Genomic DNA, 27,253 nt, shown 5'->3' on the forward strand with positions numbered 1-27,253 from the left:
ACTGTGAAAATGACTCTACGGCCCAAATCAGTCGACAGATTCTTTGCAATCCCTATCAAACTACCAATGACATTTTTCACAAATTTAATGAAACTTGTGGATGAGATGGTCTGAGCAAAGGGGCCATTGAGAGCAGTATAGGAAAAGCACATGCTGGTCCTGAGAGCCCTATCCAAGGCCACAGTTGTCATTTTCTTACTTGAGTGAATTCCTGAGGGCCCTCTTGAATCCATTTTCTTCATCTGAAAATGAGAAACATCATGAACCATTTTTGTATGACCATTATTATGAAGCTTCAAAAGGGTCGGCAAGGGTGCTTAGTAATCACCAGTCACTCAAAGGATGGCTATAATGATAATTTTTCCTATCACTGTGTGCTCAACGAGAAATCTGTTCTAGGCTTTTAACAGTAACAATACATTCTCTAGCCCTTTGTTTGAGTCAATGCTTCCATTTTTAATAAGCTGCAGATTTTGATGTTCTGCGAGTTATCATTAGTAAGTCTGGGAAAAAAATGGAGTGCATTCTAGTTAATCAGTCCTAGGTTTAGCTAACGAGGTACTGCTGGTGGACAGAAAAGAGAGTGAAGGATTAGCAGAAAACTTTACTTTGGTAAACAAAGAAAGAACCAATAAGACCTAGGGCATTTACCTTGAAGTCTCCATCACCCTTCATGCTCATGCAATTAATAATGGCAATTAAGAATAAGCTTTGGTATGTATCAGGCATTTTCCTTAGCAGTTTACCACTTAAATCTCATAATAATTTGCCATTTTATACAGTTAGGAAGTTGAAAGACAGAGAGGAAAATAACTAAAGTCGTGAGCACACGTGGCAGAGCTGTGAATTTGAACTGGAGGTGTCAGATTCCACAGATGAGGCAACAAGCCAGTGTGCCTCAGTAATTCTTCCTCTCCTCCTCTCTCTCTCTCTCCATCATCTGCCCAAGCCACCACAGCTAGTAACACTGAAAGTTAATGCTGTGTTGCCTTTCGCAAATAAGATACCTCCCCCTGCAGTCACTCTCATTCGGAGAAGGTTGAAACCATTCCAGTCCAGATCACACACACACGCACGCACAAAATCTCTGGGCACATGACGCAGAATGGTTTTTGTTCTTTCTCCTCCTATGTACAGAGTCAAGTTTCCAGATAGTCTCTTTCTAGCTTTATTATCCCCTTTTGTCTTGCTTTCTCTGACAGTATTAATTAAGACTTTATACAGTTATTGACTAGAGCAAGTGGCTTGTAAAGAGACAATAGCCAAAATGAGCTTGGAGACTTTCTTGAATGAGCCCCAACTAGGGGCTTTGTTTAATGTGACTTTGCTATGACAAAATACTATAGGCTCCCAGAAATAGTTTGATTTTTTTTTTTTTCAGAAGATGGTTGGTAAATCCAATTTTGTCTTTAAATTACCACTGACCTCTTATTCTTTATCTGGATTCCTTCTCAGCCAGAAAATCCTTTCATTGGCAAATATTCAACAAGCTTGATACTTCATGTAAGATAAAATATTATATGCATAAAATGAGAGATTTGTATGTGTTTTGCAATGAAAAAGTGATTTAGGACACACATGATTAAGAATATGTGTCATTACTAGCAACAATGAGGGGGGACATGGCTTCATTTCTGGTCTTCTAAATGAAAAAAAAAATCTTCTAAATGAGAGATAAATACTCTGACTCAAGATCTGTTACTTTTTCTCTTCTACATTTCCATGGAACACTTACTCATTTAAATACTGACTCAAAACTCTGTTTTGTGTCAGTAACTGTCATAAAACACTAGGGAGGTGACTCATTGTTAAAAGGTAATACTCATCACTTGTCAATGGTTCATTAGCATGACTGAATAGGCACTAATGTGGTAATTATCATGAATTGTCAATTTCCATCAGAGTGTCTTCTCCCAGTTCTAAGATTGAGAATGCTTGTGAAATCACAGAGGAAAGCAGAAGATAGCTAAGTTAACAAATCCACCTCCAATGCCAGAAGATAATGGCAAAAACCTCTAGAATAAAAATGATGATGGTGATAGCTAATATTTGCTGCTGCTGCTGCTAAGTCGCTTCAGTCATGTCTGACTCTGTGCGACCCCATAAATGGCAGCCATCAGGTCTCCTGTCCCTGGGATTCTCCAAGCAAGAACACTGGAGTGGGTTGCCATTTCCTTCTCTAATGCATGGAAGTGAAAAGTGAAAGTGAAGTCGCTCAGTCGTGTCCGACTCTTCGAAACCCCATGGACTGCAGCCCACTAGGCTCTTCCCACTCCAGTATTCTTGCCTGAAAAATCGCATGGACAGAGGAGCCTGGGTAGCTGTAGCTCACAGAGTCACAGAGAGTTGGACATGACTGAAGCAACTTAGCATATACCATATATATATATATATATAGCACCCTATACATTATGTACTATTACTAATGTCATTCCAAGAAGATAAAACTTAGAGACATGATGTAAATCATGCCCAAGATCATACAGCTAGAACTCAAACCCGGGTCATCTGAATCCAAATCCACGTACTTGACAGTTTCGTTTTTCAGCTTCAGTGCTCCTGACACCTGTGGTCAGATAATTCTTTGCTGTGAGGGTCTGCCCTGTAGGACTGAGCAGTTTAGCGGCATCGCTGGCTCTGCCCACTAGATGCCAGCAGAACATTCTCTCCCTGCCCCTTCCCCTACTAGTGGCAGCCAGAAACACTCCAGATGTTGCCAAAGGTACTCAGGAGGCCAAACTGTCACTCCCCTCAACTTGAAAGCGCCACCCTAACCCCCGTTTGTGTGCAGGGCTTAGTCACACAGCCATGTCCAACTCTTCGAGACCCCATGGATTCTAGTCCACCAGGCTCCTTTGTCCACGGGATTTCCCAGGCAAGAATACTAGAGCGCATCGCCATTTCCTTCTCCAAACTCCTCTTTATACTGACAATATAATATCACGTCATTAAATAACTTCCAGAAACCTAATTTTTACGGCTCTAAGACATTTTATTGAATGTAAAATTAGCACTACACCTAAGATACTACTTTTGATTATTTCTTAAAGAAAAATTTATGTTTAAGAACTTAAAACAACAATATTCTTTGAAATCTACCCCTTTGTTGTATTCTCAGATTTAAAGATGAACTTTGTCAATGAAATGAGGAGTGGGAGGTGTTTTACATTGCAAAGACTATTCACTTCCCTCATTAAAATGTCACCATATTCCATCTGTTACACTGTAGGAGATAAAATGAAGAAGACTTGGGTTGGTAATAAGTTTCTTTAATAGTGAAAGTTTATTTGATTACTGTATACAGACATGGCCTAAGTCAACAATCAAATAAAATACTGCATGCAGATAGATCTGAAAATAAAAATAAATCCATTAGTCAGATTTTCTTTAAAAATTCAGAATTCTATGATTCTCCTAAAATATCTAATAAATCAAAATTTACTAAAGCTTTGGCTTTGGTTTCATTCCTTTTAAAATATATAATTAAATATATATTAAAAGCAAGTATTTTGCTATTTCTGCCTGTACCATTCACTAAACACTTAAGTGCTTACTATTATGTCAGCTACTTTAGGAAAGATATAAAAATTAAGGTCTGCATTCCTGAGGAAATTATTTAAGAAACAAGTCATATACACAAAACCCTGAAAATAAGAAAATACAGTACAAAGCAACTAGTAAAGTGTTCTGTGTAATTCACATTAAAGAAAAATATACGCACACACATATGCACACTGGAATTAAGGAAGATAGTGCGATTCATTTAATAGGCATATTTCATATAAACTATTCATCACAAATTTTCCATTTAAGAGTCCACATGAAAAATCACAGGATGCATAGACTAGAAGCAAAATACATCAGACAAAAATTTTCTAGAGATGTTTGAGCTGTCAAACTTACTACTATTTTTCCAAATCTGTTTAAGGTTTGGCAGGGGAAAGGTACATTTTTGGATAAAAACATACTTTTATCTATCCTTTTTTGACTAATCCATCACTTTTCTCACCAAAAAACACAATTTCTTACAAATCCCATACAGTTTTAAATTAACAGTGTTTGGTTTATATTTACCAAGAAATGATTTACCTGTTACCATAAAAATGGAATTTAAAATATATCTGGCTTAAGAAATCCAAAAGAGAACAGCGGATTTAGCTGGGTTTATAGACAAAAGATATGTATTTAAATGATCATACATCCTTAACCTCTCTCTTGGGTGCAGTTTGGAAGTTATCTGCCTTTTAATAACCTACATTGGACATCATGGTTGTAATCCAAGTGAGTAGCATCACAACAAAATTACACACATGTTGCTTAGGGCTGCAATGTTACCATAGTTACTACCAGATCAAACATCTCAGGAAAGCAGGGCCACTAAGTCTTTCACCGTGCAGAAATTCAGCACTTTTGATGGGTAACGAGCCTTCATTTTCCTTCATCTTTGGGCTTTTCCAATTGATCTTGTGCTGTTTCTTCGTCTTTCTTTTTCACATCTGAAAAACAGATACATTTTCATCACATAGAGAATATATTGAAATCTACTTTGTACTATATTGGGCAAAAAACCAGTTTTTCCTTTATGCACCCTAGTCATTTTCTACTTGATTAGGACATACTTCTTTGCCGTCCATGTAGATGTAGAAACAACACAAAGAAAAGATGTATGGGTCTGTCTCCTAGTTACCTTTCTCTCTTATTCTCCAGAATATTATATGCCAGGCCACCTTCAAAGGTATTATTCTAATCTCCATTTACAGGCCATTCTCTTGAAGCATAAACAGGTTAAGTGACTTGCCTAAAGTCACTGAGCTAGTGAGTGACAAAGCCACAGTTTGGATGCAGACTGATGGATCACCTTGCCCTCCCCATCTCCCAATGCTGGATCACACTATCTCAGCTTCCTCACACTTTCCACCTCCTTTGCTGCTAAGAGTTAATCTCATTTTCTACTTCATAGGAAAAAAAAAAAATCAAAACCATCAGATCAGACAAGCTCAACTTTCTGCCTCCAAACCTGTAAAATTACCCCTGCAGTCTAGACGTATTCCTTTTGCCCATATGACCATGGAAGACGTGGTCCTCGGGACTGGCTCTGGCTGTTGGAGCCCCGTGCAAAGTGAAAATACAGCACCCCTTATTCAAAAAATATGGAAAAATTTCAAGCTGACAACCATAGAGCAAAACCAAGGATAAGCCTCACCTGAGCCCAGAGAGGGCCCTGAGCAGCTGCCAGGCCAGCTCACACTTGAGCTGGTGCTGCCTCCACTGCTCAGATCTAGTTTCTTCATAATCCAGGATCCTATCCATTTCTGCCTCAGCAGCGTTCTCGTGATCATCTCTAAGCTCCTCACTTCATCTGACTTTCACTCTTTCTCCTGGCTCCTTCATTTCCTCAAGTCACTGCCATCTTCAAACTGACAACGGCCTCCACTTGCTGGTTTTTCTTTTACCCTTCAAAATATACCTTTGGCTATCACCAATTAAAATATGGGTCCTATCAAAATCATCAGGGGCATCTTTGAAAAGAAATCTGATAGACTATTCTGTTCTCTAACCTACATTCATCAAGTATTTATTAAGCACATGCTACTTCCCTGGTGGCTCAGATGGTAAAGAATCTGCCTGCGAAGCAGGAGACCCAGGTTCGATCACTGGGTTGGGAAGATCCCCTGAGAAGGGAATGGGTTACCCACTCCAGTATTCTTGCCTGGAGAATTCCACAGACAGAGGAGCCGGACAGGCTATAGTCCATGGGATCACAGTCAGACATGACTGAGCAATGAACACATGTACCAAGCAGTGAAGAAAAAACTGTACATTCCAACTCTCAAGGAAATTTTCACGAGAAATATGGACAATATCTAAAGTGAGTAAAATGTGTGGCATGTGGGAAGGTTACAAGTGCTCCAGCGGAAATTAAAGAACAGGAATTGTCAAGAAGTCTTGGGGCCTGGGTTGGCTGGGGATGTCTCACTGAGAAGGGGCCATGTGAGTCAAGACCTGAGGAGGTGAGGAAGTTAGCCAGGTGGGTAGCACGGAGAAGAGCATTCCAAGCAGAGAAAACATCAAGGTCAAAGGCGGGAAAGAACTACCATGGGGACTGTGCAGAGAAAGGCCAGAAAATGGGATCACAGGAATACCAAGAGACTAGACCTCTAAGGGAGAAAATGGCACATTTCTGAACCAATTTTGAAAGTAGAGGTGACAGCACTTGGATGTCTCATAGGCATCTCAAATGGAGGAAGCAGAAATCACTCCTCTAACCCTTTAAAACTGCTTTTCTTCCACGTTGGCCCTTCTCAGTATATGGCATCACCATCTATCTGTTGCTCCAGGAATTATCCTCTATTTCTCTTCTTCATTACTTGTAGTCACCTCTACCACATCAGTTCATCATCAAGTCCTATGAATTGTGCCTATAAAACATATCCCAAACCTACCCAATTCCATCCATCTTCACAACCTATTCAAAGCCATCATCTTTCACTAGACTTCTGCAACTGTTCCATGGGTAAAAGCTTAACAAACCCTTTCTCCTTCTCTAAGGGAAACTTTGATTTGAGATTAATTTTCTAGCTCTGTTATCCTGGAAACCAGATTATGTTGGAATGTCAGCATGGTTAGTAAGTATATGGTAGAAATGACCCAAATGGTAAAATACACCTGTACTGAGAGACACGATATGCTAACTGGTAGGGAACCAGAGCACTGGGATTCCATAAAGGTCATGACTCTGGTAACTGAGCATGTCTCTTGCAGGGTCCATGGACTTAACTGCAAAGTATTAACTCCCTGGGACATGAGGCTTCTAACCTACCATGGCTCCCATTGGTGCAAACCTTGTCACCTTGCGCCTGAGTTAGTGAGTGGTGGGGTGGGGAGCACAGAGACTAGCCCCAATGACTGCTTATACGGACTTCTGAGAGGACCCCACAGAAGGAGACGATGTCACGTGGCTCTTCCGGCCCACTGCCTTTCTAAACCTGTACACTTTTGAGCAGACTGGCACCAAATGTGGGCTTATGAGCCTGAATGTTTAGTTTGGCCCCCAAAGATTTCCTAATGGGGAGTGCACCTCCTAACTCCACTATACCTGTTATTTCTCTCCTACAAGCCATTCAAATATTTAAACATGGATATTCAAATATTTAAACATGAATATCATCTCCCTCACATTTAGAAGAAAATCCTCTTTATTCGCCCAGGTTTCTAAAGCCCTATTCCTTGCTCACTCTCCAATGCAATCTCTACTCTCCCTTCTCAGCTGCTGCCCTCCAGTTGCGGCGGCCAGATTTCATGCTTCTTGACATGTCCATCTCATTCCACTCTAAGAGCTTTATACAAGCTGCTCCTTCTGCAGAGAATGTCCTTCCCTCTTACCTTCCTGCCGGGACCATTCAGTTGTTATTCAAAATATTCCACTGCCATCAGATTTCAGTTAGGACTTCCTGAATTTCTCAGTCTAAAGGAGCCACCCAGTAACTCTCTACCCCCAGCATCCTATTTTAATTCTCTGATAGAATGTATCTCCAGGCAAGAATACTGGAGTGGGTTGCCATTTCCTCCTCCAGGAGGAAGGGATCTTTCTGACCCAGGGATTGAACCCGGGTTTTCTGTATTGCCCCACACTTGGCACTAAGATAAATGATGGATCAAACGAGTAGTTAGAGACGGTGGAAAGTGAGAAAGGCCCTCTGTGACACTTAGTTTCCTAAGCTGCCATCCTCTGTCACCTTTTGCTGATATGTTATAAGGCATCCTTGTCCTCCCTACCATAGTTATAGGGATAGATATAGGGATAGATTAAGACAAATTGTGAACTACGAAGATTTTAGACAGGTTCATTTCATGTAAGATGCAGGATGTCTGACAGCCTAGATTTCTTCCCATTTAAGAATTTAAAAAAAAAAAAAAAAAACAGGACTGATCTGAGGGAAACTTGAACATCTTTCCCAAAATTTCTGTTTTTAAATAACTAAAACCATTGAAACCATAGTGTCTGAGACGGACCCCAGATTTTTGTTATTATCAGCAATTGAAAACTGCAACTGCTTTAAAAACCATTTTAAATCCTGAATGGCTGTATTTAGCTAAGAATAACAAAAGCAGACTTTAAAGCTATTTATACATAACTTTGTTAGTGGCACACTGTCAATGCCATCTACATATATAAACTAACTTCCTTTTGTGTATTCTTTAACATCTGGTGTTATATGTTAATTCACTTTTAACATTTTGATTTTCTTAGTACCTTCGACTTTATTTAAAAACGATTTAAAGGAAAGTATAAAAAAAGAAACAGTATTCTTTCAGATAACAGTCTCTCCCAGTGAACAATAAATGGAGACTCTACTAACCTTCACACAGTATATTTGTTCTCTTTTGTTTAACTAAATAATGTCAATAAGCATTTAAAGTTCTGTGCATGTGTTTAGGGACTATCCACTTTAATTACACCCGTTACACGAACAAGTAGCTTATATTCTCTACCTCGCAAGTTAAGGATGGTCCTTCATGCCCTGACAACCATAATCATATTACACTTTTGAACTTAAAAAGCCAGAAACACTACACATATTTTTTCTTCTTTAATTTCCTTCATCTTTTATCTTATGATAATTTATGACTATGTATATACTTTTTTCTATTATTTACAGTGTCACTTAAGAGACATAAAATGACTTTTAGAAAAAAGTGAGGTAACTCAACCAAAAAGGTGGGTCCAACCAGACTTCAGGGTCTGGCCACAGTCCCTGGCCTAACAAGGATAAAAGTATTTCATAGAGATCATACCAGAAACATTTGGGAAGTCTGTAACTTTACCAGGGAGAAAGTCACCTCCTGAGGCAAAGAATTAAGAGCCCTCCTTCCGGGGCTCATATGAAGAGGGTAGAAGTACGGCGTCTTCCATCTCTCTCTTGCCTTACTGCCACTAGGAATAAACATCTACACACAAACTGGAGTCCACTATGAAGTCTTAAATGGTGTACAGTATTGTTCTATTTATTTTCACAGAACTAAACTCCAGAAGCTTTAAGAACTGTGTATAAGCAATGGGGTGAAAGACTCAAGATTTTCCTACAGGGGTTTGATAGTTCTTGCTTTTTCTGAATCCAGCTTTTTCTACTGGTTAGAGAAAGATCCAGAGAAGGCAATGGCGCCCCACTCCAGTACTCTTGCCTGGAAAATCCCATGGACAGAGGAGCCTGGTAGGCTTCAGTCCACATAGGGTCGCTAGGAGTCGGACACGACTGAATGACTTCACTTTCACTTTTCACTTTCATGCTTTGGAGAAGGAAATGGCAACCCACTCCAGTGTTCTTGCCTGGAGAATCCCAGGGACGGGGGAGCCTGGTGGGCCACCGTCTATGGGGTCGCACAGAATCCGACACGACTGAAGTGACTTAGCAGCAGCAGCAGAGAAAGATCAACCTTTATACAAACACCCACTTAAAGTTCCCATCTCTAATGGACAATAAATGTATTCTTAGATATGATAAATAGAAGAGCTTGTAGAATACCATGATGGAGCAGAAGCTTCCACAGTGACTTGCCAACGGATGGCAGAAGGAAAAATTATTTCTGAGAGCATCTCAAAAAATTTTGTAAGCTGGTTGAAAGCAGGGATTATAATTGTCTACCTTTGTATTCCCAAACACTAGCACTGTGCATAACTATACATATTCAACGAATAAATAAATGTTCAGTTTCCACATTTACACCAGGAGATTAAAGAGAGAAGTGCACTTTGTGAAACACTGAAAAGATCTACTTAGCTTAAAGCTGAGAGATCTTAGTGAACAAGTTTAATTAGTTAAAAGGGAGACTGTTCCCGAGGAAATGATGAGGAAGCGATAACTACCACTGATTCTAAGAGGACTTTGAGTGTTACCTTCCTTCACGGATAGGGCTTCCAGTTTGACGGGCAACTCCTCCAAGGTCCCGCCTGCAGCTGTTGAACCCTGGATGTCTGGGACAGCATTTCGGCGACCTGCCCGTGCTGATGACGCAAAATTGCTGACCACAGGCTCCACATCCGTCATTTTGGGTGAATCTGTCCTCATAGTAACATCTACAAACAGAATGTGCACATGGAGACGAAAATGAGCCTATTCCAAGATCCACATTCACACTAAAGGTTAAAAGGCATGGCTACATCAACAACACAGAAGCCTTGAGAGTCTAATCACTGACTGCACCCTGCATCAAGGTCCTGGAGCTTCTATTTGCACATTTGTACAATCACTGAATGGAACAGGAAGGCCTCAGAGGGAGCCAGATGGCTATAAATAACTGCGGAGCCCAAAGGAGCCACTTGGATGCTTTAGGGTGCAGTAATCTCTTGCCTTTTGTTCTGCTTTTCTATGGATGGATCAGCCAAATGAGGGCTTGGAAGGAAATGCAAACCGATTTGTTTGGCCACTCCCATGGAGACTCTGCCTGCCAGTATTTGCTTGTGGTGCTTGTTCAGGCTGAAACCAAATCACTGTAATTTGTAAGGATCAAACAAAACACACTGTTCTCCCTCTTTAGAAATAAGAAATTGAACTTTATCTCAAAGCCTTTTTACCCCAGTGGCAGCTGTTTGTCTATCTGCTCTAACTTCAGGCATAATTTTCAACAGTCTCATGTTTGTATTTGGGAAGGTAGAACCTGTGTTACCTTTTCTTGCCTTCAAGTGGACATGGCAATTACTAGTACCTTCCTAAACATCTTTTATCTTCCTAGTAATTGCCTCTACGAAAGAATTCTCAAGAGGCCATTCACTATAAAAGGAGGGAGGCAGCAGACATTGCTTATTCTAAAATGAGCCCTCTCTTTCATATGATGTTTTCTAATGAAAACTTTCCTAAGACGTCAACAATGAATAGTATCTCAAAAGCAGCAGCTGCAGCATGGATTTTCTTTTTGAGAACCCATTAAATGCTAGGCTCTCAGCTAGGCCTTGAGAGTACAGAGAAATGATTTAGTCTCCATTTTTAGGGGACTTGCACAATCCAAGGGGAGAAGAACAGATACACATACTAGGATAGATAACATCCTAACACAGAATGGGCAGAGTATCAACCAAAGGATGAAGAAACTCGTCTGTGGCAGCTAATGGCTGAAACAGATGAACCTTGACCTACACGAAGCAAATCAAACCTTTCACCGTAGTTAGAAGGGAGTCTTTTCCAATCAGTTAACTGCAATTCAGGAAATGGTAAACATGAAGTGAAAAGAGTCACAAATTATGGTGCATTTGATATCACTTTCTTTGGTTCACAGCACCCTAAAAATGCACACGGAGCTTCATGTGGGCCCAGCTGTTCTCATCTCCAAAGGAATCATGGTAAAGCTGAAAACAATGCTAGATTTTCAGACATTATTTTGGACTTCTAACTGTTGGGTGTTTGCCAATTGTCTGGCATTGACAACATCAAGTAACTGGACTATCAGTCAAAAAGAACACTCCATGCTAGACTCTCAAGATGATATTGGGTAATTGAATTAACTTCTCTGAGTTGCAGTTCCTCACCTATATAATTAGCCTGACTGATTCACAGGATTCTAGTGAAGAACAAATGAGATAAAGAGCATGGAAATTCTTTCTAACTCTAAAACCATATGTCTGATATTGGTATCATTATTCATCTCTCACTAAGTTTTATTTATACCACCACCTCTTATGTATCCCCTTTAGTCCTAATAAGAAACATCTTATTGAAAGACCTCTTGAGTTTTAAAAGAGGGAAACCAGAATTTATTCAATACTGCACAAACATTTTCACATGTATTATCTCAGATAAACCTCCCAATAACCCAATGAGGTAGTGAGGAATAACTCTCACTATACGAATGTGGAAACTGGGGCTCAGAAAAATGACTTATTTTAAGTTGAACAACTGCTAACCTAGCACACAAGGTTGCAAATTCAGTTTTGGTTCATTCTGAAAGCAAGATGACATGGATTACTACAAAACTATCCTTCTAAACTCTGGTGATATACACAGACAGCCATACAACAGCCAATTTTGATTCTGCCCTTCATTACTTTTTAAATAGAAAAAATTATATACAGTTGACCCTTGAATGACACAGGTTTAAACTGCACAAGACCATTTATATGTGGATTTTTTTCAATTATTATGTTCTACAGTGCAAACTCCAGTACTTTGGCCAACTCATGTGAAGAGTTGACTCACTGGAAAAGACTCTGATGCTGGGAGAAATTGGGGGCAGGAGAAGAAGGGGAAGACAGAGGATGAGATGGCTGGATGGCATCACCGACTCGATGGATGTGAATCTGAGTGAACTCCAGGAGTTGGTGATGGACAGGGAGGCCTGGCATGCTGCAATTCATGGGGTCGCAAAGAGTCGGACACGACTGAGCAACTGAACTGAACAGTGCTACCCAATCCATGGTTGGTTGAATCCTGGGGTAGAGAACTGTTGATGCAGAGAGTCGACTGTAACATTATACACAGGTTTTCAGATGAATGGCGGTCGGTGCCCCTAACCTCCATGTTGTTTAAAGGTCAATTCTATATACATTTTTGTTGAAAGAGAAAGAGATTCCCTATTTTTGCATAGGTATTCCTTTCTGGCTTGAACTTTTGGTTATCCATGTGCCCCCCACCCCACCCTTATGATAGACAAATTCCAATTAGGGATCACTTCTCTACAGCTTGTGAGGAACACTTGACATTATTTAGGGAACAGACCCCATGTGCAGACCCCCATTCTGTCCTCAGCCAATTAACATCACACGAGAAGCCATGGTCACAATCAACTGTTTATTTCTAGGAAGCATCTTCATGCTAAATTTGGAAGAGAAGCTCCAGGAATACCTTGATTCTTACTGTCCTGACAGTCCAAAATCTTAACACTAAAGATAACAACAGATATAAGAATATTAAGATACACTCTTTAAAATACTTAAATGTTATATATTTTATGCTTAGCAAGATGGGCTATGTCAAAGGAGTCTTGAGTTAGAATTTGCATATTGAAAGAAAACTTCCAAAATGTGGCCTGATGGATGGGTCATCAACATGAAAGAAAAAAATTCTGAGCTCCAAGAGTTTTTGTTGCTATTGACTCCTATTTTGAAAGTTTTTGCTTTTTCCTTTATACTATTATGTCTGCATAGGCTTTCTAAATTAGTCCTTTTTTGCTGATTGGTGTTAGAAAACAAGACCGTCACAAAACGATCTAAGTTTGTCAATGTTATACTCATTAACTACCATTTTAAGATCAAAACAAAACTGGATACGCAGAAGGTCAAACAACAGGTTACTTTACTGCAGAACTTTCCTTGGTCCGTTTCCGAACTCTCACTGGGCACCATCTTCCCTTCAGAGCCTGTGACTGATGCTGAGTGACCAGGATGTTAGGCTCCACCACAAGACAAGCCCAGCCCCACAGGCTTTCTATAGTGAAGTCATCTGATTTCGGTGACTTAGAGAGCACTGGGAAGAGCGTCTGAATATACAAGGTGATTCTTAACTGGGCTCTTTTAATTCCCTGGTAAGTTTGTTGCAGCATTAGAAATAATCTGAAAGTACATCAAGAAAAGAAAGATTGAATAAATCATATCTATTATATTACTGGATATTATATGACTCTTAAAAAGAATGTGTAAGATCCAGTCAGATATACTTATGGAGAGATGTTCCTGATACAATGTGAAATAAAACAAGCTTAAAAAGCAGTATTGATAGCATGGAGTGAAGGGGGGAAAAAAGTAATGAATATAATGTCATTTGAACTTAAAAAAAGAAGAAAAGTTCTAGTTAGGAATTTAAGAGAGAACAAGGAGAATATTAACCACTTTTGGTATCTCCTTACATATTTTAACCTGTAATAAAGTGTTAAAATTAAATAATATGTAAAGGAATCGAAACACATTCACCTAGAAAAATTATGAAATACACAGATACTGTAACATACACAGGCTCTAAAAGTAATACTTTGACAATTTTACCCCAAATAGTGTATCTTCAAGTGAAAGTCTCTCCCTACCCCAATTAGTCATCTTATGTATCTATTGTTACTATCCTATGCAATACCAATTGGATATGCAATCAATATATATATACATATGCACACGTTATATATATATATACGTGTGTGTGTGTACAGGGTGCAATCAATACATCAGTTCAGTTCAGTTCAGTCACTCAGTCGTGTCCGACTCTTTGCGACCCCATGAATTGCAGCACGCCAGGCCTCCCTGTCCATCACCAACTCCCGCAGTTCACTCAGACTCGCATCCATCGAGTCAGTGATGCCATCCAGCCATCTCATCCTCTGTCATCCCCTTCTCCTGCCCCCGATCCTTCCCAGCATCAGAGTCTTTTCCAATGAGTCAACTCTTCACATGAGGTGGCCAAAGTACGGGAGTTTCAGCTTTAGCATCATTCCTTCCAAAGAAATCCCAGGGTTGATCTCCTTCAGAATGGACTGGTTGGATCTCCTTGCAGTCCAAGGGACTCTCAAGAGTCTTCTCCAACACCACAGTTCAAAAGCATCAATTCTTCAGTGCTCAGCCTTCTTCACAGTCCAACTCTCACATCCATACATGACCACAGGAAAAACCATAGCCTTGACTAGACGGACCTTAGTCGGCAAAGCAATGTCTCTGTTTTTGAATATGCTATCTAGGTTGGTCATAACTTTTCTTCCAAGGAGTAACCATCTTTTAATTTCATGGCTGCAATCACCATCTGCAGTGATTTTGGAGCCCAAAAAAACAAAGTCTGACCCTGCCTCCACTGTTTCTCCATCTATTTCCCATGGAGTGATGGGACTGGATGCCATGATCTTCGTTTTCTGAATGTTGAGCTTTAAGCCAACTTTTTCACTCTCCTCTTTTACTTTCATCAAGAGGCTTTTGAGTTCCTCTTCCCTTTCTGCCATAAGGGTGGTGTTATCTGCATATTTGAGGTTATTGATATTTCTCCCAGCAATCTTGATTTCAGCTTGTGTTTCTTCCAGTCCAGCGTTTCTCATGATGTACTCTGCATAGAAGTTAAATAAGCAGGGTGACAATATACAGCCTTGACATACTCCTTTTCCTATTTGGAACCAGTCTGTTGTTCCATGTCCAGTTCTAACTGTTGCTTCCTGGCCTGCATACAGACTTCTCAGGAGGCAGGTTACATATATATTTATACAGGGCTTTCCAGGTGGTGCTGTGGTAAAGAATCCACCTACCAATGCAGGAGATGCAGGTTTGATCCTTGGGTCAGGAAGATCCCCTGGAGGAGGAAATGGCAACCCACTATAGTGTAGAGGAGCCTGGCAACTACAGTCCAGAGTTGGACATGACTTGGCAACTGAGCATATATATATGTATACACATATATACAAAGTAGAGAGAATTGCTCTCTTCAATGCTTTGTGATGTTTAAGAAATATATAACCCACAGAAAGATGAGGAAACACTACTAAGAAAAACAAGAGATTAACTTCTAGGTTCTTTTAGTTTGCTGGGCTTAAAGCTAATTGTGTTTACGCTTGCTAACCAAGGCAGCTGACTCACTAGCAACTCTTCCGCTTTTTCTTCTACAGAATTAGCAGTGGAACCTGTATGAGTTCTGCTTTGTCAACTGTGGCTGTTCACAGGAGCTGAAACAATTTGGACGTTGGGAGGTTTCACAGAAGTCCTTGCACAGCCCACCACAAGATAATGCGATTTATAAACTCTTGGGACACAATTTCTTCTCCATTGAAAATACACAATTTCCCAGATGCCTTAACAGAAGACCATTACACAAGCACATATACACAGGTCAGGATCTTTGCAGTCTCCAAAATATGAAAACGCAACACCACACAGCTGAAGAAGACAAAGACAGCTAAGCTTATAAAAGGAACACTGGAAAAAAAATATATATGTGTATTTCTATATAAACCACTAGTCAGCTCCCAGTGAGCTCAAAATTGCCTGCTAAGGGTATGTTAGTATGTTATAAACATAGTGTAAACCAGTAGAAATTTTTACAGTCTCTTTCCCTTTCAACTGATATGGTCCATCTTCTTGGCTCACATTCATTCTTTTCTCAAGCTTCATTATTTGACGCCAAGGCCACAAGGAGGTGGATAGCTTTTTTTTTTTTCCCTAATCTCTGCATCCATATCAGTCACCTCATCTCTTACAGTGAAACCACCACTCATTCTGTATGTAGGACTTGAAATAAACTCCTCAACCACTAAATCAGTTCTCTGGAAGTATGAATCAGACTATCTGAAAAAAACACTTAAACAAACAGAGGAAGAACATGTATTTTGGAAAGCCGGTGCTTTTCTGGCCAAAAGACAGAAAGAGAGAGACACACACACACACAGGTCTCAGCTAATAACCAAATCCCTCATGTCTCTTTCTTCTGCTTTCAATGTTTTAATATCTTATGCTAAATTTTTTTTTGGTTTGATTTTCTGTCTTGGGACATACTAATCTCTTCCAAACAAGGTAAAAGAACAATAACAATTTCTCTTAATGTGGACCGATGAACACAATTATTCATCCCGTCAACATTTAGCAAGCTCTTACTGTATCATAAGTGCCAGGCCCTGCACTAAGTTCACAGCATACAAAGAGGAACCCATAGTCTGGTAAGATCAAACACACTCTGACCTTTTCAGTTTACTTCTTGATCTTAAATCTTATTCTTTGGAAATTAAGTAAAAGAATCTGCCTCTAAAAAGTCCTTTAATATGTGCTGCTGTGCTGTGCTTAGTCGCTCAGTCATGTCTGACTCTTTGAAACCCCATGGGCTGTAGCCCTCCAGGCTCCTCTGTCCGTGGGATTCTCCAGGCAAGAATACTGGAGCGGTTGCCATGCCCTCCCCCAGGGGATCTTCCCAACCCAGGGATCGAACCCAGGTCTCTCTCATTGGAGGTGGATTCTTTACCAGCTAAGCTACCAGGGAAGCCCATACTTTAACATATCTCTTATTAAGCTAAATATCAAGACCATCTGAGGCTGAACAGAGCTTACAAAGAATGTATACATGTATAAAAATTATTTTTTTAACTTAGAGACCTTTCTCTCTTTGTAATTCCTCCACATATGCCATTTCCATGCCTCCAGTACAAGGGAAAGTGAATTCTATCTTTTGTCTACTGACACACACATTTTCCCCCTTGTGCTTAGGGTCTTCCCAATGATAAGAAAAGACTTTTCAATATATATTTGTAGGTGTGTGCTTAGCCGCTCAGTTGTGTCCAACTCTTTGTGACCCTATGGACTGTAGCCCACCAGGCTCCTCTGTCCGTGCGGACTCTCTAGGCAAGAATACTGGAGTCGGTTGCCATGCCCTTCTCCAGGAGATCTTCTCAACCCAGGGATCGAACCCAGGTCTCCCGCATTGCAGGCAGATTCTTTACCATCTGAGCTACCAGGAAAGATCATATTTGTAGGTACATAGAAGGTATTCTTATCACAGAAAATTTTTGACAGCTTTTAAGCCTACAGAATTCAAAATGCACAAACTTATTTTCCCATAATCTTGCAAATAAAGCAGAAAACAAAACTGAGTATCTTTCCTGCACAATGACACTTGCTATACTAAGCTAGGGCCACTTAGGATAATAATATAGACTAATGTGGACACAGTTAGAAAAGAGTAACTGCACCAAACCATGGAACTCCCTTGAGCGTGGGGGTCACAGTTAATAAGAGATTTGCCACGATCAGTAAGGAGGAATTCCCCTGCCTCACCTGGAGACCTGGAAAAGTTCCATGGCAGGCAGCTCCCCTACGTGCATGGAGGAGGAGTGTTTGACTCCAAAAGAGAAAAGAGGACCAGACTTCGCAGGGAAAACAGTCTCTGAGAAGGGCCCCAGAGAACGAGCAAGCAAGTTCCAGCAAGAGGCTGCCCTCAAACCATCCACTTCGAATCCGGACCCCTTCCAACCACACTTGGACACAAAATGTTCTTAGATTTCAAGGGGCACAAAGACTCTCCAAACTCACAGAAGCCCAATTTTGCACTAGTGAGAAAATCATACAATTTTGAGATACATATGGTTTGTCTACACCCTTCCTGTCTCAGAGTGAACACAGTGGCCTGAGAAGTCGGTTCCCCTTTTAATGAGATGGTGGTTTTTAAATGTCTAGTGACTTTTGATGACGTCAGTAGGAAGGAGAGAAAGGGAAGCTGACTCTGACCAATGTGGTCACAGTAGAGATGACTTGCTATCCCTCTGTCTGGTACATGGACTGCAACACAGATGCCCAATAAATTCACTAAATGTTGAATTAATAGCTGACACCTATACATTATGAGCAGGCAAACATAGTCAGTGAAGGTGTTTTTAATTATTAATACTATTAATAAAAGCTGAAAGTTCAATTATGAAATATTACAATGAAATTTGTTGCATTAACATTAAAATAGCTTTGGAGGTAGGCTGTGGACAATGGCAAATACAATGCCTTGCAGGTATAAGTAATGCTGTTTGTCAAATGCAGAGTAGTAGCTAATGCACAGACTCTTACCGAAGCACCCTCATCCAGGGCATCTGAGAGTTATACTCTCCAGATACCAATCCTCTAGAAAAGATCCATATACATTAAACTGTGAACAGTCTTGCAGGACCATTCAATCCTGTCTGAAACATCTGTAAGACATCTGTTCTATACCAAAAGGTCCTTGATATTTGTTCATATTTCGTCCTTTCCAAAACTTCCATAGAAACATTTACTTGGTCCATACAAAAGGTCCATATTTGGTCATGTCCAAAACCATTTGGCATCCACCAAATATGCTCACAGGTGCTTCCCAGGTGGCAAAGTGGTAAAGAATCCTCCTGCTAATGCAGGAGACCTGGTGTCAATCCCTGGGTCAGGAAGATCCCCTGGAGGAGAAAATGGCAACTCACTCCACTATTCTTGCCTGGAGAATCCCATGGACAGAGAAGCCTGGTGGGCTACAGTCTGTGGGGTCACAAAGAGTTGGACATGACTGAGCACACACAGAAATTTCAAAGACCTTTAGAGGTGGACCAAATGTCTCAGGGAGTTTTGGACAGGACCAAATGTCTGCTAACCATGAACAGACTTGTCAACCAAGTCAGTTACATCCAATCCATCAGCTTTCCCTTGTACAAACATGAAATCCTCTAACACCTTGAAAGATCGAATTCTATAGTTTTAACTTACCCAGCTAATTCTCCTTTACCGTTTTCATTCTCAACAAGAGGAAAAATAAAGCCCTTTTATCTTCTGCATTTATTTTCTTTGCCTACGATTACTATCGAGAGTGAAACAGTGATGATGAAAAAGAGCCTTGCAATGACTCTTTCAATTTAAAGGTAGTTTAAAGTAATAACTTAAGCACGGACACTTTCAACTGCATACTTTTATTTCAGAAAACTTCATAACATATATGTATATGCTTATCTGTCTTCCAAAGGAAAAATGCATTGTGATACAGAAAAATAGAACGCTTTTTACAAAAATACATACATACTAATGCGTATCATAGCTATCAAAGTAATTACTTTCAGAAGCTACATATTTATTCCACCTCCCAAAATATTTATGTGACTTCATAAGTGCAACTCACTTTATATTCATAGAAAATGTAATGATAAAATAATATAGTATTTAAAATACATTATGTTTTCTATTTTAAACCATTAATATCACCTGCATGCCCCATCTGTTCATCCATTTCTTTCACTGCACTTCAGGGTCTTTTCAAGCCTCCTTAAGTAGTTTAGATCTGCATATATTCAGAAGAAAACTACTGCACAGGAAGGTTTCAAAGCGGAGTTGTGAGCAGTGACAGCATTACTGAATGGCATTAGGACATCCTTGGAATGAGTGCCCTTAAATTAGCTCTCATGATTGTTGAGAAGTCCATATGGTGCAATGAAATGTCTGTTCACCTGAAAGTGAACAACCCCGATGCTGAATCCTGCTCTGCCTTCCAACAGACTTGTGACTTCCAACAAGGCTTCCCAGTTAATTAAGTCTCCACATTCATCTGAAGTAGGATTAAAAGTATCTAGTCTGCCGCCTTGAACCAAACTAATGAATATAAATGATAAATGTGCCTAGTTAACAATTACCCAAATGAAATTTGTTTAGAAACCAGTCATATTAATTTATAGGCACTATAACAGATAATCATTATGAACATCAATTACCCTGTTAAACCATGGTGTGGATGTGGCTCTAGAGACAGTGTCTGAGGTTGTGAGTTATAAAGACAAAAAGGAATTGACTCAGATACTGCCAGAAACTTGGTGTTTAAAAAAAAGAAAGAGCATTAAAAAAAAAAAAGTTATTTACAATCTCCCTTTCTCCATCTTATTGTACCACACACACACACACCTCAAAGTTGGCTACCTTTGTGCCACATCTATACCACATTAAGCCACCTGTCAGGGAAAGTCATATCTCCCTTATTCTGTTCATTAAGACAGTTTCTCCCAGAAGGTGAACTTTCCATACACTTGACGCAACAAGCCCTGTTTAAGTGTTTCCTTAACAGGTAATGTAGGATTGAAAATTTCAATTTCTTCATGATTTCTGAAAAAGAATTCTTCACCTGAGTAATAACATGATGACATAATATGGTAAGGAAAAAAGGATCACAGATCATATATGAGAGGGGTCTGCCTTTGCAGAGAGACTTGTCCTGACCACACCGTTCAGTGGCATCTCCTCCCTGGAGCTCCTAGGCTTCCCTGCCTTGCTCTCCTTTCCCTGTGTCCTCAGTAGCTTCCAACATTATTACCATTCATTAGGACTGTACTTGTTGTTTACTGTCTGTCTCCCTCTACTCGGACGGAAGCTCTACAAAGGCAGAGGTTTTTGTAGATTTTTTTCACTGATAAATACACTACAACTATGCCTGGCACTTAGTAGGTACTCCATAAAATGTGTTTATCAAGTGAAACAATTACCTTTCTACTTTTCTTTTTCAAAATGAATTATTTTCTTTATGCATATGAAAATAATGTATGTTCATTATTGGGGGAAAATGACAATTTTGAAAAGCATCAAACAGAGGAAATACATCGCCTTATACCCCACTATGACAGCACTGTTAAAATTCTGGTGACTATCCTTCCAGAATTTTTTCATTGCCCACATACACAAGCATATGATGTACATATCTTATATGTATTTCAAAGTTAGATTATACTTATTTTGTATCATGTTGCTTCTATAGCTTAGAACTACAATCTTATCCAGGCCAAAATAATTCTAAATTTTTAACAAAAGTTTTGAAAAAAGAAAAATTCTTAGTAACCTAATTTTCAGAGTGTATACCAACTATGTAAAATATGCATAGCCAAAAGTCAAATACAATAGGAAAAGTAAGAATTAATAACTGAAATAATTCACAAACTTCCTAATGAAATTGAATAAATAATGTTAATATACAGGTAAGAGACTTTAAGTGCACAACTTTAAAAGTTCCAGTATGATTTTTTTCTTCTATTTCCTCAAGTCAAAGAAAAATTCTCTGGGACATCTCTTAATGTCTTTTTGAATGAATTTAATTTTCATCTTTCTTCGTCCTTCCAACTGAGAAAAGCAAGGAAATGATTGAACCTTTTCAAGTTCTGATTTGTTCTCTGAGTTCTCGTCAGTATTTTATTTTTCTTTACAGGAGAAGAAATCACCGTAGTTTCATCAAGACCAATATTCAGTCAAGATCACAGTGAGAAAAACTTTAAAATTCTTTTGAGAATTTTTCTCGGTCATATAGGCAAAAGAAATTCCCCATAAAATAGCAAGGAATCATACTATTGAAATATTTTTTTCATCAAATTATGTATATTTGCACCAACCTACAATTAATAGAAGGAAAATTATTTATATGAATGCATTTAGGTTTTACAAAGAACTTTTTAAAAATAAAAAATTTTGTTATTTTTATGTTATATAAGCTTAACAGAAAAAAAGTCCTCATGAAAAAAACTGTACTAAAATATATTCAACTGACATAACAAAAATGTCCAAAATTTATACATAAATGTATATATATATATATATATATATATATATACACAAATTAATTTTAAAACATATGCACAGAAAAACATGGCAAGGGAAATATACCAAAATTTTAGCAGTAAGTTCTTTCCTAGTACTATTATTATAAATGTTTTATATTTTTTTCTTTGAACTTTGTGTTTTCCAAATTTTCTGTAATGAAGATTTTCATAATATGAAAAATGGCATAAGCATATGTTGAGTACACACTCTTTCAAAGCCTTTTAATGAGAATAAGCTCATGCAGTTCTGTGCTGTGGGGAAGTCATCACTGTCTTCATCGTAAAGGAAAGGAAACTGAGCATCATGGAAGTAAAATGGTTTGGCTACAAGCAACCCAGCTAGCAAGTGACAGAGGCAAGACCAGAACTCATTTTATCTGACACCTCATCCCTTGCTCCTTCTATCACATCTCACCAAATATTTGTTGAACAAAGCTTCAGTCTTCATTCAACAAACTGTTAATATGTATCTGATATCTCCTAAACTCAGTGCAGAATTCTGGGTAAATAGTGCCAAATAAGACTAAAGACTGATAATCACAGTGGGGATACACAAAAGAAGCGTAATACAAGGTTCTCACTCTAGAAGAAAGAGTCTGTGACCTAATGTACAAATAAAAAACATGCATATTAAAAGAATGGGCTTCCCTGGTGGCTCAGTTGTAAAGAATCCACATGCCAATGCAGGAGGCAGGGGATCGATTCCTGGGTCAGGAAGATCCCCTGGAGAAGGGAATGGCAACCCACTCCAGTATTCTTGCCTGGGAAATCCCGTGGACAGAGGAACCTGGCAGGCTTCAGTCCATGAGTTCACAACAGAATCAGAACACAACTCAGAGCCTAAACAATAACAATATTAAAAGAAATATAAAAATAGAAGTCAATGTGTGATATATTTAAATAAGTGGTATACATGGAAAATACTATAACAAATGCAGAAATGTTATTGAATTTGTGGGGGTATTCAGAAAGACTTCACAGAAGCCGTAGAACACATACTGGGCCTTAATATTTGGGAGGATAGAAAGAAAATAAAAAGGTTTTACCAAGCCAAAGAAATATCTTTAGCTAAATCATGAAGGTGGGAGTGTAGAAGGCAAGTTACAAATAAAGGAAAAGGAAACACTGGCTATAATAAAGTATTATGCCACAAAGATTTGGGAAAACAAGTTGGACCATGGTCAAAACTAGAACCCAAGTTGCGATGAATTCTCACTCATGAAGAACAAAGAGACTGTATCTGATATCTCCTAAACTCAGTGCAGAATTCTGGGTAAATAGTGCCAAATAAGACTAAAGACTGATAATCACAAAAGAAGCGTAATACAAGGTTCTCACTCTAGAAGAAAGAGTCTGTGACCTAATGTACAAATAAAAAACATGCATATTAAAAGAATGGGCTTCCCTGGTGGCTCAGTGGTAAAGAATCCACATGCCAATGCAGGAGGCAGGGGATCGATTCCTGGGTCAGGAAGATCCCCTGGAGAAGGGAATGGCAACCCACTCCAGTATTCTTGCCTGGGAAATCCCGTGGACAGAGGAACCTGGCAGGCTTCAGTCCATGAGTTCACAACAGAATCAGAACACAACTCAGAGCCTAAACAATAACAATATTAAAAGAAATATAAAAATAGAAGTCAATGTGTGATATATTTAAATAAGTGGTATACATGGAAAATACTATAACAAATGCAGAAATGTTATTGAATTTGTGGGGGTATTCAGAAAGACTTCACAGAAGCCGTAGAACACATACTGGGCCCTAATATTTGGGAGGATAGAAAGAAAATAAAAAGGTTTTACCAAGCCAAAGAACTATCTTTAGCTAAGTCATGAAGGTGGGAGTGTAGCAGGCAAGTTACAAATAAAGGAAAAGGAAACACTGGCTATAATAAAGTATTATGCCACAAAGATTTGGGAAAACAAGTTGGACCATGGTCAAAACTAGAACCCAAGTTGCGATGAATTTCACTATGAAGGAGACTGCATTTATTCCTGTGAGCCCTAGGGAACCATGAAAACTTTCAAGTCACATAATAAAGATGTGTACAAGGTGCACTGTCTGAAAATTGAGACTGATGTGAAGATTAGAAGGCTATTAAAAAGAAACATTTGTAAGGAAACCCACCATAATAGGAGGAATAAGTTTTAAAAAAGTGTTTCAAATGCAACAAACCAAGAATAGTTTCTTTTTTTTTTTTTAATTTTTTTTTTTTTACTTTACAATACTGTATTGGTTTCTTAAAAGGAAGAAAAAAAAAAGACGGCACCATCTTTCCTGAAGATTCATTACAAGGTTTGAGAATTTGATACTTTCAGATATGAAAATTCATTACAGAGTATGAGTTATTAAAATAGTGTAATATTCTTCAAGGACAGACAAATAGAAAAATATACTAAAATAGATTCCAGAAATAGACACATACATATGGTCCCTTGATTTGTGACAAAGGATTTAACTACTAATGTGGTGTCTGTTAACTACTGTAAGGATTTAAACTATTGCTGATGATCTTGGAGGATTCACAGAAAGATACCATCAATATCTAGGTTTCTGTCATGGAAAAAATGATTTTTAAAATAATATATGACTATATACAAATACAGGAAAATTCTAGGATTAGTAAATAAATGGCTTCAAGTTATAGTGTCTTCCTGTGAATTTTGTCAAAGGAACATGGTATAACCTTTACTTGATTTCATTATTTACAGTTTGCTATATTTAATCTCTTTCTCTAAGCATATACACATACACACACAGAATTTCGTTCAACCACCTGAAAGCAAGCTGCTAACAACTCAACACTTTTATATCTAAATACTTTAGCACATATCTCTTAAGAATTACATTTCCTCTATATTGATGGCTGAGACTGTAAGAATCTGCCTGCAATGCAGGAGACCCAGGTTCTGTCCCCAGGTTGAGAAGATCCCCTGAAGAAGAACATGGCAACCCACTCCAGTATTCTTGCCTGAAGAATTCCATGGACAGAGCAGCCTGGTGGGCTACAGTCTATGGGGTTTCAAAGAACTGGACACAACAGAGTGACTAACACTTTCACTTCACTTCACTTTATATATCTATCAGTTCAGTTCAGTTGCTCCAGTCATGTCCGACTCTGTGACCTCATGGACTGCGGCACGCCGGGCCTCCTGTCCATCGCCAACTCTCGGGGCTTGCTCAAACTCATGTCCATTGAGTCGGTGATGCCATCCAACCATCTCATCCTCTGTCATCCCCTTCTCCTCCTGCCTTCAATCTTTCCCAGCATCAGGGTCCTTTCCAGTGAGTCAGTTCTTTGCATCAGGTGGCCAGAGTATTGGAGCTTCAGCTTCAGCATCAGTCCTTCCAATGAATATTCAAGACTGATTTCCTTTAGGACGGACTGGTTGGATCTCCTTGCAGCCCAAGGGACTCTCAAGAGTCTTCTCCAATACCACAGTTCAAAAGCATCAATTAATACTATTATATTTCCACAATGTTCTTTTTTGCACACTGCAATTATGACATACATGTGTGCTAAGTCACTTCAGTTGTGTCCAACTGAATTAAGACATAAAGTCTCCCCTTTTTCCTGGATATAATCCAGCCTTTAGGAATTTCTGCATGGGGATAGTTACTGGTTTTTGCATATCTGAAAAAAATCTATTTCATTTTCATTCTTGCAAGGTAAGCCACTCTAGGTTGAAGCTACCTTCTACAAGCACTTCACAATACTAGCCCACTTTATTTCATTTTTGCTGTTAAGAACTTTTCTGATTGTAATGATTAATTATGGTCAATTTGAAATCGGCTACAGGGTACTGAGATATTTGCTTAATCATTATTCTGGGTGTGCCTATGAGGTATTTCTGGATGAGATTAACATTTGAATCAACAGAATGAGCAGAGCAGATTGCCTGCCCCAATGTAATCTAATCCACTGAAGGCCTTACTGGAACAAAAGGCTGAGTAAGAGAGAATGTGCTCTTTGTGTCTGTATTCTGTTAAGATATATATCCATGCCCCCCTACCTTCAGATTCAGACTCGACTGGAACTTACACTATCAACTCTCCTGCTTCTCAGGCCTTATACGCAGAGCAGAACAACACTATCAGCTCCTGGGTCTCCAGCCTGCTGACTGCAGGGGGTGGGATTTTTCAGTCTCGATAATAACATGAGTCTATTATAATAAATAGTCACAAATAACTTAAAGGGCTTCCCTCATAGATCAGTCAGTAGAGAATCTGCCTGCAATGCAGGAGTGAAAGTGAAAGTGAAGTCGCTCAGTCGTGTCCAACTCTTTGCGGCCCCATGGACTATACCCCACCAGGTTCCTCCATCCATTGGATTCTCCAGGCAAGAATACTGGAGTGGGTTGCCATTTCCTTCTCCAGGGGAATTTTCCCGACCCAGGGATCGAACCCAGGTCTCCCACATTGCAGGCAGACGCTTTAACCTTTGAGCCATCAGGGAAGCCCGCAATGCAGGAGACCCATGTTCAGTTCCTGGGTTGGGAAGATTCCCCTGGAGAAGGAAATGGCAACCCACTCCAGTATTCTTGCCTGGAGAAGCCCATGGACAGAGAAGCCTGGTAGGCTACAGTTCATAGGGTTGCAAGAGTCAGACACGACTTTAGCAACTAAACCACCACCATTAAAATAAATAGATATATATTTACGTCTAATACATATATATATTAGGTCTTCATCTGTGCCTAATCTGTTGTATAAGCTATATATCGTTTTAATTTCTAATTATTATATTTGTCATGTTAGACAATGTGTTTTTCAACTCTGCTTTGTTGTATTATAGTATCTTATTCCTTGGTCACAAATAATTTAAATATACTCACTTCTCTTCAAATATACTAAAGATTTTTTTTGATGCTATAAAAATAATTCCAATATCAGAATTCTTTATAGTTTGATTGTTGTTTATCGTTTATGTAGACTCTTTCTCATGGTGAATCTCCTTTCCTTGCATGTTTTATGATTTTGGGTTGTGATCTCACGTCTTTTTTTTTTTTTTTTTTTAAAGCGTTTTCTTTGAAATTACATAAGACCTGAGTTAAAGTATTTTTTTCTACACAGGCTCTGAATTTGCTGCCACTGGGTATCTGGGGCACTACCAAATTGGTTTGCTTTAAATTCTCAGCGTGGAATTTTTCACATTATACAGACTGCTGCTGCTACTGCTGCTGCTAAGTTGCTTCAGTCATGTCCAACTCTGTGCGACCCCATAGACAGCAGCCCATGAGGCTC

The 27,253-nt window shown here is 39.1% G+C and overlaps 1 protein-coding gene across 25 annotated transcripts in view; it reads right to left on the bottom strand.

The window, feature by feature from the left end:
• Window positions 1–3,253: 3,253 nt before the first annotated feature.
• Window positions 3,254–27,253, bottom strand: part of PKIB (cAMP-dependent protein kinase inhibitor beta) — a 121,084-nt gene continuing 97,084 nt past the window's right edge. For 15 of the 25 annotated variants that reach the window (XM_042253246.1, XM_042253245.1, XM_042253243.1 and 12 more), the window contains 3 exons: window positions 13,288–13,540; window positions 9,896–10,075; window positions 3,254–4,496 (listed from right to left, as the gene is read on the bottom strand). In XM_042253246.1, coding sequence (XP_042109180.1) covers window positions 4,429–4,496; window positions 9,896–10,075; window positions 13,288–13,333 — 294 coding nt within the window. In that variant the 5' untranslated portion in view covers window positions 13,334–13,540 and the 3' untranslated portion in view covers window positions 3,254–4,428. The remainder of the gene's footprint in view (window positions 4,497–9,895; window positions 10,076–13,287; window positions 13,541–27,253) is intronic. The other 10 variants (XM_012182500.4, XM_042253254.1, XM_004011153.5 and 7 more) reach the window with 1 other exon arrangement.

The sequence above is a fragment of the Ovis aries genome, chromosome 8, assembly GCF_016772045.2.
Source record: "Ovis aries strain OAR_USU_Benz2616 breed Rambouillet chromosome 8, ARS-UI_Ramb_v3.0, whole genome shotgun sequence".
Lineage (NCBI taxonomy): Eukaryota > Metazoa > Chordata > Mammalia > Artiodactyla > Bovidae > Ovis > Ovis aries.